This window comes from Solea senegalensis, linkage group LG8, assembly GCF_019176455.1.
Source record: "Solea senegalensis isolate Sse05_10M linkage group LG8, IFAPA_SoseM_1, whole genome shotgun sequence".
In the NCBI taxonomy this organism is placed as follows: Eukaryota; Metazoa; Chordata; class Actinopteri; order Pleuronectiformes; family Soleidae; genus Solea; species Solea senegalensis.
In genome coordinates this window covers 1931743-1943983 of record NC_058028.1, presented here as the reverse complement: position 1 = coordinate 1943983, position 12241 = coordinate 1931743, and the positions used below count along the sequence as shown (strand labels likewise).

The 12241-nt window shown below is 38.5% G+C and overlaps 1 protein-coding gene across 2 annotated transcripts in view; it reads right to left on the bottom strand.

Moving 5' to 3' along the window:
* The window catches only part of taok1a (TAO kinase 1a), a 28213-nt gene extending 18410 nt beyond the window's left edge, over positions 1-9803 (bottom strand). Inside the window, exons 1-4 of one of the 2 annotated variants that reach the window (XM_044032097.1) lie at positions 9280-9803; positions 1909-2159; positions 761-832; positions 562-663 (exon numbers count right to left, since the gene is read on the bottom strand). In XM_044032097.1, coding sequence (XP_043888032.1) covers positions 562-663; positions 761-832; positions 1909-2040 — 306 coding nt within the window. In that variant the 5' untranslated portion in view covers positions 2041-2159; positions 9280-9803. The remainder of the gene's footprint in view (positions 1-561; positions 664-760; positions 833-1908; positions 2160-9279) is intronic. The other variant, XM_044032098.1, reaches the window with a different exon arrangement.
* Positions 9804-12241: the final 2438 nt, after the last annotated feature.

Below are 12241 nucleotides of genomic sequence, written 5' to 3'. Positions count from 1 at the left end.
CAAACAAATTATCGACAGATTAATCGATAATGGAAATAATCGTTAGTTGGGGGCATTTCTTTGGTTGCAACAATACTTTAATGTAGGGATGTCCCGATCCGAAACTCCCTGCGGGACGAGTCACTCACCCTGTGTGAGTTGGGCTAATCCAAAATAGTGAAATAGGGGGTGTTCTCTGAAGACACGCTGTTACCTAAACACGGGTGCTCTGAAAACCCCCCATGAGCACTTCTGATGAAATTAACCATAGACTCTATGAAATGAACATGGCAAAAAATCCAATATTCTTATGTTGAAGGTTAAAATGTATGTAACCCCTTGGTTAATAATAAATGGGTCAGTTTTTCTCATACCTACTGTTGCTGACTATTGTTCTCTGTTAAGTAATATCACTTGATCAAGCCTATTTTAACATTCCACAATACAAAATATGTGATTAAAGTATGTATGATTCGTGCTGATATCGAATCGGATCTGAAAAAGTTGTATCAGGACATCCCTACTTTAAAGAACCAATTTTCTCCTCTGTTCCTCTATTGCAGACGCTCATGTTTTCCTCACCCAGGCCGTGTGCTCTTTCAGGTAACATCCTTTGTACTCGATGCTGTTGGGATGTTGTATCCTCTGCAGGAATTTCACCTCCTTGATTATATCTTGCCATTTCTGTGAAAACAGCAATTGCATTAATACACACAATAACATTAAAGAGTTGTAAAAATGTCACATTAACATGATGTTGGGCAGTAAAAAGCCGTCGTACCTCAGTAGACTGCTTTCCACTGTAGGACATCTTCTTGATGGCCACCACCTCGTTTGTCCGTGCATCTTGGGCCTGAATAAGAAACACATTTCATTTAGGTGATGGTAATTATATTCATTCCATAAATGTACCATTTATATTTTACCTCTCTATAAAGCTTATTAAAATGTCAATATATTTGTTTTTTCCCTACACAACGGAGCTCATTAGAATTAAATCATCTGGGGATGTAGATTAAGATTATGTCCCAAATATGGATTTTGGACTCAGATTAAAAAAGACTACATAAGGCCAAACATTCACAAATTGGCTGCCAAATAGTGAGCTGTTCTATACATCCACCAAGAGAATGCCTGCAAAATGATGAGCTGTTCTAAACATAAACCAAACAGACTGACTACCAAATAGTGCGCCGTTCTAAACACCCACCAAGACACCAACTAATCAGCTGTACTATTCATCCACAAGGAGATGGTCTGTCAAATAATGAGCTTAACTATACATCCACCAAGAGTCTGCCTGCCTAATAATAAGCTGTTTGATATGTTCACAAACAAACTAACTGCCAAATTGTGAGCTGTTCTATACATCCACCAACAGACTGACTGCCACTTAATGAGCTATTCCAGACATCTACCAAGGGACTGCCTGCAAAATGATGAGCTGTTTTAAACATAAACCAAACAGACTGATTGCAGAATAGTGAGCTGTTCTCAAAATCCACCAAGTGTCTGACTGCCTAATGATGAGCTATTCCAGACATCCAAAAAGGGACTGCCTGCAAAATAATGAGCTGTTCTAAACACAATCTAACAGACTGACTGCCAAACAATGAACCGTTCAATAAATCCACCAAGAAACTGACTGCCAAATAATGAGCTGTTTCCATATATCCATGGAGATCTAATATTAGTGTGGTTATCATGGCATCACATACTTAATCCTCTGTGACCATGATGTAGAGATAACCACTGAATCTTGCCTGTTTCATGTGATACAGTTTGCCAACTGCTGAATAATTGAGCCAGGAATATCAGAATTGTATGCATGAGAACACAGTGAGCCTCACTGAAATGAACAAGGACACAGTTCAGGTTTTAGAATGAACACGTCCTTACGTTTGAATCCAACACAGTGAAAATACTCACGAAGTATACAGCACCAAAGCTGCCATGTCCAATCTCACGCAGATCTGTGAAGAGCTTCTCCGGGTCCTCCTTGAAGAAGAGTTCGGCTATATCGGGGTCCTTCAGGCTCCCCGCCCGAGTGCTGTTGGGCATAATGTGGAGTTGTGGGGGCGATGCCGCTGCCGCCAGTAACTATCTGGGTCTGCGACAGCGACTCGAAAGCCCCCACCGGTGGCTCATCTGCAGGACAGCGGTCTCATGCGTGTTCAGAGCTATAAAAAACGTACAAGGAGAGGAAAATATGAGTCCGACAAACTCATTATATTATTACATATTATATGGATATTATATCTATTTATGGTGACAATATATGGTCCATATCTGTGAGACTTTTCCTGGTTTTAAAGGCTGTTGCATTGATAATCATCATATTTACTATATTGAAAACATACGTACATACATACATACATACAACATGGAATGGACAAAAATTAATTTTTTTTAAAAACACACACAATTACTTGTGTTACAGCAGACTTTGACCATATTTACAGTCAATGTCATTGTTTCTAACACATGTAAATATCCTTAATTAAAACAATAAAGCCGGTATGATAGGTTATAACACATGTATTTTAAACAGTAACTTAAACATAAACAGTGGATTTTATTCCATTTTAGAGTGTATTTACAGTGTATTATTGCTCATTGAGAAACTATATCCAGACATTATTTATAAAAACATTTATAAAGCCCCGCCTTACAGAAATATTCATTTGATTTAAGGTCACTAATAGTTTTTAGTTATCTGGATTTCCTCCTCCATTCATGAGATGATTTATGGGAACATTTAGGTTTTATGTGTTTATTTATCCCCCTGATTTTACAAAGGCCTCTGTGCACTGCTGGTGTTGCAATGGGAATGTTTAAAAGTGTTTAAGTGTTCAGGATTCTATATGTCAGCCTTCATGTCTGGTCTATGTGAAATACTAACATTGATTGGACAGGTACATACTTTGTGTTGGCTTTTGTTTCATACCTTGGCAGTGTGGTCAATTTCAAGGCGACAATGAAGTGTCTATTCTATTCTATGCTAAATTTCTTTGATGTAAAATGTGACATCAGAGATGATGACAAGGGCAAAAAGTCACTGTTCTATTCATTCAAAGAAACGCCTGCCGGTCCATTAATCACATAACCTTTCAACGGTTTGCTCACCAGGTGACTTACTCAGGGAAAATCTCTAGAAATGTGACTGATATATCACTAAACAAGCCGCTTCCGCATGCCTGAGGACAGTCATGCCAACAAAGCAGGATTACGCAAGAGTATGTGATGCTGAGTCAGCTGAGGCAGGTACTGCACTAGTGAGAGGACACACAAGATATAGGTGAAGCCACTAAATTCTTCTTCTTCGTATGCTTTATTTTTTGTATTTTTTTGGCACAAAGCTAATTTATTGGCATAAACATTTTTCCTGAAAATTACTTTTTGACAATTGGGAACAGCACTCAATGCTAGGGCTGCAAGTATTCATCGATTATTAACTATTTTGATAATCTATTAATCAATTTGAGTGTTTTTTTCATCATAATCAAATTTCTGGTGTCTTTGCCCCATAGAACAAAGGAATCAATGAAACTGAAATGTTTTGGTTATGGGAAAAAAAAGTGCATCATCGTTTAACAGGTTTGGGGAAACTTCTGACATTTCATGGACCAAACAGCTAAACTATTATACAAGAAATTATAAAAAGATTAAGCGCACAATAATCTTTCCTTGCAGCCCTACTTAGTACTTTCATATTAATTGTACTTTATTTTATTAGTGCCTTAAAATTGTCCACTTGATTGTTGTTTTCTTTTTCCACAACCTAATTTTAGTGAGAAAAGGGCTAACAGTGCCATCCAACACGCAGTGCCAACAGTGATTAATTGTGATTGAATTGATCACCTGCCCATTATTTTATCGATTATTTAGCCATTTGCTTGTTGACAAATAGTCAGAAAACGTTGAAAAATGATCCAACCTCGAACTGACGATGATCACATATGTCTCGTTTTCTCTCATTTGTAAAATTTTTTGGGTTTTTTACAAACCAAAAATTATTCAGTTTTAATGATTTCTTTGTTATATGGAGCAAAGAAACCAGAAAATATTCACATTTAAGAAGTTGAAAAATAGGAAGCGATTAATCAGCCCTGACACGTAAGAACAACTTAGTCTTCTAATCGGTTTGTCCTCATCTGCAGCAGCAGAGTCTAAGGCTGGACTGGTTTCCATAGTTACTGTGGCTACAGTCAGAGAAACCAGTGGAGTGTGTCCTAACAACCTCTCCTCACACCTTCACACACTGGTATGTGGACAGATAGAGGTAATGAGGACACAAAGACGCAGCCTGAACAAAGAAACCAAGGTAACGACACACTGCTTCAGTGAGACAGACGCCTGAGCAGACTGAAAACATTCCAGTGACAGTGACGACTCGTTAAACCTGAAAGTTACTGGGTAAACACAGTCCTCAAACATACCAAACATGGTCCACGTTAATCTGCCCAGTGTGATTCACTCACATCTCGTGAGGAAAAACACTTTTTTCATCAAACGACCCACAATCCCAAAATCACATTTTAGTGCAAATAATCTGTGTATTTGTAGTTCTTGTTGATGGTGACAAGATTACACCTAATTTACAGAATACCCATCTAAAAAAGAAGAAGGTTTTTAACCACTGGTAATGCTTTAAAGCAGCTTTAACTTGACGATCAATTAATTTTTAATTGATGATTCAATTAACTATCAACTATTTTGATGATAAAATTGTTGTTTGATAGAGTTTTTAGATCGTTCAGCTTCTTAAATGTGAATATTTCCTGGTTTCTTTGCTCCATATAACAAAGAAATCCTTGAAATGGAATCATGTTGGTAAAAAAATTAAAAATAAATATGATTTTGCGGTTTTTTGGAAACACTGATCAACATTTTCTGCATATTTTAAGGAAATTCCTCACCTGTTGCAGCCCTAAAATACTGAAAGAAATTTTTGACATTATTTTTATTTTATTTTCTGTTTTAGTTATTTTGTTTTTAGTGTGTTTTATTGTATGAGTGCTACTTTTAGCCATGTTTTGGGTCTTTAAATTTAGTTTATATGTTGTTTTTATTTGTATTTTATTTATGTGAGCTTATGAGTCTTTATTCAGACTATCATTCATTTACTAAATGAATTGTCAACTATTTTGATCATCAATGAATCGTTTTTTTCTGGTTGCTCCGTATGACAAAGAAATCATTAAAACTAAATCATTTTCGGTTTTTGCACAAAACAAGACATTTTATGACATTTTACGGTCCAAACGAGCTCTCCATTAATCAACTAAACAATCGACAGATTGATCGATTATGAACATAATCCTTAGTTACAACCCTAATTCTGTACAGCCCTTTGGTCCACTGTGGTTGTTTTAAAGTGCTTTACAAATAAAGTTGGATTGGATAAATACATTTGAGTATTTCATGACGGATCTTTAAATACAAATCATGAGGGAACTTAAGATTCCCACCCCTATTACGAGCCTTTTCCAGAGGTCTGTGCTCTCCGAGTGACCTTATTTTTAAATTACATCACCTTCTTTTAAATCTACAAAACATAGGTTAAAGTCCGCCAACCCACAACAAGGCTGACATTATTTTTTAACCCCATGTGCTGCCTATTAAATGATTTGTTCTGGAACACCACTGCTGTTGGTCACAGATTGTCGACTGTAAAAGATAAGTGAGGGCTGAGTTGACTGAGTACATGCTGCGGCTCAGATGATCTGCTGCAAACAGATGCAGGGGCTGACGCTAGAGTCACAAGACTTCTTTCGTCAAACATCCCCCCACCACCACCCCCAGTCTGAAGCTGACATCTTTTGTCTCACAACAACACTGAACAACTGACTATTCCACACAGACGCAGCCACGGCCCTGAAATCAAACCTCATAACCATGAGGGACTGACTGTGTTCTCTTTATTGCCATTGTTTGTCACATTGTTGCTCTTGAATGAGCTTTGTTGTCGCATCTCATGATGGCATTTTCCAACTAAGTGAGGAGAGAAGTGAGTGATGATAGCTGATACCTTCATAAAACACGCCACGTCCCGGCCAAAAACACACAACATCAACAAGAATGCAGCAGGACAGGTCAACAAAGCTGGAGGGCTGGAATTCCCAATGTATGTCCTCACTGCGCTGCATTTCCTGTTCGCAAAGCTATGAGGAGGTAGGACCGGGCCCAGTGGTGAGCACTGACTAGTGATTATCTGTCTCCCTTGACTAAACAACAATGGCACGCTTTCAGGCATGTGTGAGTTGCATTTTTTTGGATGCCTTTTTTTTTTTTCTCAAAGATGACACAAGGATGAAAAAATGTCACGACTTCTAGGAAATTCAAATTTTAAATCATCAGTGATGTCACTCCATTGATTCCCACCCCAAGTACATAGAAGGAAAAACTGTTTCCGTCACGATCTGACCAAAAATAATCGAGATTCACGACATTAAATACAGTACATATATTTAAAAAAGTGATTAATTTACTGAGATCATATCAGTCATGCACAGGCACTATGATGGTGAGCTAGACAGGATTTTCAAGTCACACACGTGAAATATTAACGTTTTTCTCTATTCACGAACAAAAATTCACCATGATTGACGTATTCTGCGCTTTTTTATCATGATAATATCATATATTGTCCCATCACTAGCAGAGCTATCATATGTTCAGCTACAATAATAATAATGGAGCATTCCTTTTGTAGTCGAGACTTGGAATTTCCAAGTACGGGTGCTTTTCTGGAAACCTCAAGGGAACCACACCAACCGACATGGAATTCCACGACATATGAATACTGCTACTTTCACAGTTAATAGCACTTCTGTCATATTTGTGTCACAGTAAATCAGTCGTATTCATAACACTGTCGTTGTTACACTGTTAATGCAAGCACATTGTTAATTCTCATTATTCTCCTTATTATGTGACTGAAAAAAATCAATACAATTGAAAAATTTAGGGGGAAAAAAGAGAAAATGTTGAAAACTGTTAATCAGTGAACCAAATGAAGGTGAAGCATAGACAGAAGACCATTTCGATTAATGCAAAGTATAATCTCATAGAGATCACAACAGTAACTTGAATCACAATTATTTTGATCACTGTAATGGTACGGTGTCTAGTTGGAACAGGTAAACACAAAAAAGAATGCAGTTGTGCTGTTGCTCTGACAATTTCAAAGAGCGTCTGAAGAACCTGTTCAGCCTTACATGCTGCGTCTTATCCTGTGTTACCTGTGGCTAAATAACACCACACTGCAGTTACAACACCAGGTGGATTACACACAGCACTGTGAGGGATTTAAGGAAAGTTGTTACTTTCCAACTACAGACGTAAACAGTATTGTCGATTTCATGATAACATGAGAACAGTGTGTGGACACCGTTGTGGACATGTGACCGTATCAACGTTAAGGTCATTTTGTTTCCTCCACAGTGAAGCAGAGAGGAGAGAAGTGGGAACTACACAGTGTATATAAGGAATATTCGGTGCACACTGTGTCTCTCCACCTTCATATGTTGTGGTAGGCAACCTTACATACGCTTATGAAATGGCAGCCTGCATCATGAGCATTTAGAACGGGAACTTTACATCCCACGTAAGAAATAACATCACACTTTGAATAAAAAGTGACAGCTCTGGAGTGAACAAGTAGGACAATCTGGTGCGTTTTGAAAATATGGCAGCACTACTCGACTCTGTTTTTATTGCTTTTCCATTAGGGATAGTACCTGGTACCTTTTTGGTACCTGCTCTGGTGAGGTTCCAAGTGCCAATACTAAAATGTGAAGCCAACAGAATGACGGTCCGACACAAGAATCAAAGCAAACCAATGCCAAACTGTAGATAATTTCTGTTTAGTCGTATCTCAGTTCAGTGACTGTGTCAGACAGGGTCTGTGCTCCGGTCATGCAGGAAGTACTGAACAAATCTTTGTAATCAACTGATTCTAATGATTCAGTTACACCCAAAACTACTGCTTTACAAGTCAGTAGTTTGTGTCGCATATAAAACAACGTCATGGCGGTGCAATGGCGACCCCGCCCACTATGAGGTATTATGAAGTAATGAAAAACAAAATGCCTGATACAAACCGAGTATTGCTAGAACAGTATAATGGAAAAACGCAATTAGTTCTGGCATTAGCCAGTAGTAACGGGAGTGAATGATCCAGGATTGCAAATCACATACTAGTACAACTATTACCAGCTCTCTACTGAGAGTCAAAAGCTTAACTTAAGCAGAGCCTCCGGAATCAGACTAGCAGTACATCTCATCAAAGACGAGTGGACAAAGTCGTAATAAATATCATACCGTGATAATAGTGTGCCATGGAGTTGTAACCAAAATGTCATCATACAAGGAGTTCCTGATATATTTATATCCCAATTTCTAAGAAATGTTCCAGTTGTCACACTAGAAATTTTCTAACCAAAGCCCTAACATGACTTAAAGGGAAATTAAGTTTGGTAAGTGGGACTTAGTTTCTCATAACAAGTAACTTGTGAACTTGTATTTGTATATAAAAGAGTTTGAACCATATGAAGAATGAGCTAAAACTCTTCAAGAAATCATTTAAACTTGTTTAAGGTGAGGAAATGCTTAATCTACTAAAGAGGCCTGTACAACATACATTTCTTAAATACCACTTAAAGTACTGACCAATAATATACCTTGATATAAGGTTTATGTTATGTTTGAATGTTTTACCATTGACGTGTGAAATGTTTCTCTGTTTGATATGATTGTTTTTGTTGTTTTTTTTGCCAATAATACATTTAAAATCACAAATAATTGGTTTGAAGTAGCCTTTAAATATCTGACATTCATGTATATAGACTGGCATCCTTTTTGGCCACATAGTCAGGCCCTACCCTGTGGGTTGTTTTTCCTAATTATTGTGCATGCTTATATTTCTGTATATATTTTTTTCCCCCTTATTATCGCAATGCGTTGTTTCTGTTTTGTTTTTGGTTCTTTTAATACACAAACCAAGGCAGATAGTTGCATTTGATTTTGAAATGAGCTCGGATTGTTTGTTATTTGAGGTTTAAATAAAGTTTATCAAAAAAAAGCCAAAGTTAACGCTAGCTAAGCTAAGTTACGTGTCATATGATGAAACAACCTCAGCCATAACATTTAGTACATTTATGACGTGAAGGTGAGGAGTTGAATAAATGTGCGGATGAAACTTTGTTTACGCCAATTGTTAAATAGCAAAGTGCTGGATTAGCAGGCTATCCTGTGTGATGTTTGCTAAGTTAGCTTAGCCACTTAGCCGAAACTCACCCTCCTCTGACAGGCCAGCGTTCAACGCCGCGGATAATGTCGTTAAATTCACAACACTTTGGGACCGTAAAAGTGTCCCTCCCGTCTCATTCCACGTCTGACAGCTCTGCGAACGGAATCCACTCGTTTCCGAGTGCTGTCACTCGACTGCGGCACAGAGTTTAGATAAGGACTGTAGCTTAAAATCCCCACCCTTGAAGTCACTGGGGAGGCAAAAGAGTCGAATCCCACTCCCAGCAGCAGCAGCAGGCAGCTCCAAAGATGGCTGCCGAGAGCGAGCTCCGTCGCCGCCGCCTCCCTTCGTCAAAAATAACGTCGCGGGGAATGAAGTGAGGGAAGTTCAAACCCGAGTCCGCAAACACCCGTTAACACGCCGCGATGTCGCTACCAAAATGGGCTAGTTTCACCTAGCACGGCGGCATGTTCTCTACTTTATTTACTGTAACTCCACTCGGTCTTCCGTCGAAACAGGGAACAGCAGTTCCGCCCTGCCTGTTGCACTAAACTCTCTCTGACCCAACATCCAGAGGCGGAGACAGTGGAGCAGCAGCAGCAGCAGCAGCAGCAGGCATGGGACAGGAAAACTGTCCTGTCACGATGGTCGTGACCGAAATAACAGCCATTCGTGCTATTATTGTGAAAATATGAGTGATTTTTCATCAACTTTAGAATAGTTTTTTTTAGGTTGTTAAACGTTAGAGGGGCTTGAAAACGTGGAATGGAGGTTTACATTTGATGGGGAAATTAGTGTGTTACTGTTGTAGTCAGAATTTCACATTCCTAATTTGGAAAGTCACATTTCTAACTCAGAACGTTGTGCTGCATTCTATTTCCAGTCGGAACTCGGAAGATCAGAAGTCCCGGGCGTGTCTTCAAATGATGTGTTTCCACCTAGTGGAATGTTTTGGTATGACAGAGGTGGAACGAGTACTGAAATATTCTACACTATTTTGATTAAAAAAAACAACTAAAGTACAAGTAAAAGTACTGATCTAAAAATGTACTCAAAGTAAAGGTGTTTAAAATTATTATTACTTTTTTCACAAATTTGGGGTTCTTTCTTGAATGGAATGGAGGTTTTTGTTTATATTAAATGGGATTACGGGGAAATTAGTGCGTTCCATCTGTCGTCAGAATTTCACATTTCTAACTGGGAAAGTTATGCTGCATTCTATTTCTAGTTGGAACTCAGAATATCCAAGGGTGTGTCACAGGGCGTGTCTTCAAATGGTGTCTTTCCACCTAGTGGAATGTTTTGGTATGACAGAGGAGTAAAAGTAACACTATTTTTGATAAAAAAAAATAAAATTAAAATACTTAAGTAAAAGGTCTAAAATGGTCTAACTGGTCTAAAAATGTACTCAAGTGAAAGTTACTTATAACTCCTTTTTTCACAAGGTTGGGGGTTCTTTCTTGAATGGAATGTTTATGTTTTTATTCAATGAGATTATGGGAAATTCCAGCTGTACAACACATACATTTACTCATCCCATATGCAATATATATAATATACTTTACATAAGTGCAATAGAGTGAGCGCAAAGAACAAGTGAGGGAACACAAGGAACAAGCAAGGGAGGGAGCACAACAAACAAGTGAGTGCGTGCAAAGAACAAATCAGGGAGCACAAAGGACAAGTGAGGGAGCACAAAGAACAAGCGAGGGAGCACAAAGAACAAATCAGGGTGCCCAAATAACAAGTGAGGGAGCGTAAATAACAAGTGAGGGAGCACAATGAACAAATCAGGGAGTGCAAAGAACAAGTGAGGGAGCACAAAGAACAAATCAGGGAGTGCAAAGAACAAGTGAGGGAGCGCAAAGAACAAATCAGGGAGCGCAAAGAACAAGTGAGGGAACACAACGAACAAGTGAGTGTGTGCAAAGAACAAATCAGGGAGCACAAAGAACAAGTGAGGGAGCACAAAGAACAAAATATTGACACAAATCTAATTTCATACACTTCCTGTCAAAATGGCGCTGTTTTGGTTAAATAATAAATAAAAAACAGTCCACAAACCTATTTTGCGATCATTCACACACAGGAAATGGTAGAAATTAAACAGAACCAAAGTTTTTTAGCATTAGCGATCTGGCAGTACTACAATATCGTTCCATATTGTACTTTCATATATATGTAAATGCATGTTTATTATTTATTATCTTTATCTTTGCTGCTTTGAACCAAAGTGTTTTAGCATTAGCGATCTAGCAGATCGAATATGTGTATGAACTTACCTTGAGGATCCTCAGCTGTAGGTTCTGTTGTTGAGGAGCTGCAGAATTCATCTCCAGGGCTTGGATGAGTCAAGTGTGGAGACATTGCATCAAACCACATGGTATGAGTGATCTTCAAAAAATTTCTACTTACATCATACTTACACAGAGAGTATGATTTTTTTTTTTCTCCTGCAGGCAGAGCATGATAGTCCACTATTGTTCACTAATTCATTCTCTGTTGGTGGGGTCTGTGCATTATGTAACAGAAGAAACAAACCCCTGTAGCCATGCCTTCAAGTTCATGCTCTCTGCATGGAAACCGTACAAAAGGCCTTTTCACAGTAGGGAAAAAAGCACAGGTGTGACTTATGAAATGATTTATTTTGACCCCTGAACTGGACAGAGCTTTTGTTCTTCATCAGAACCTGAATGCTGCGATGAAGACTCTGAAAAATGACAGCATTGCGCTGATTTTAAGGCTTTTTTCTTCCAGATTTACTTCCATGTCAGACAATGCCACATGTGACTGGTGCTTTGTGTGTGTGTGCCTGTGTGTTGCACAACTTGGGAATTTTTTTTTCCAGGAAGAATGGAGATCCCAGGAGATGGAACTGGAACTACAGAACACAAAGCAGAAGAGCATGAAACTGAAAGAGTGGTGACTCTCATCCCAGTGCAAAACAAATGAATAAGCAAGAAATGACCTGATGTCACCAGTGAAGAAGGCGTGGAAGTGTGAATCATA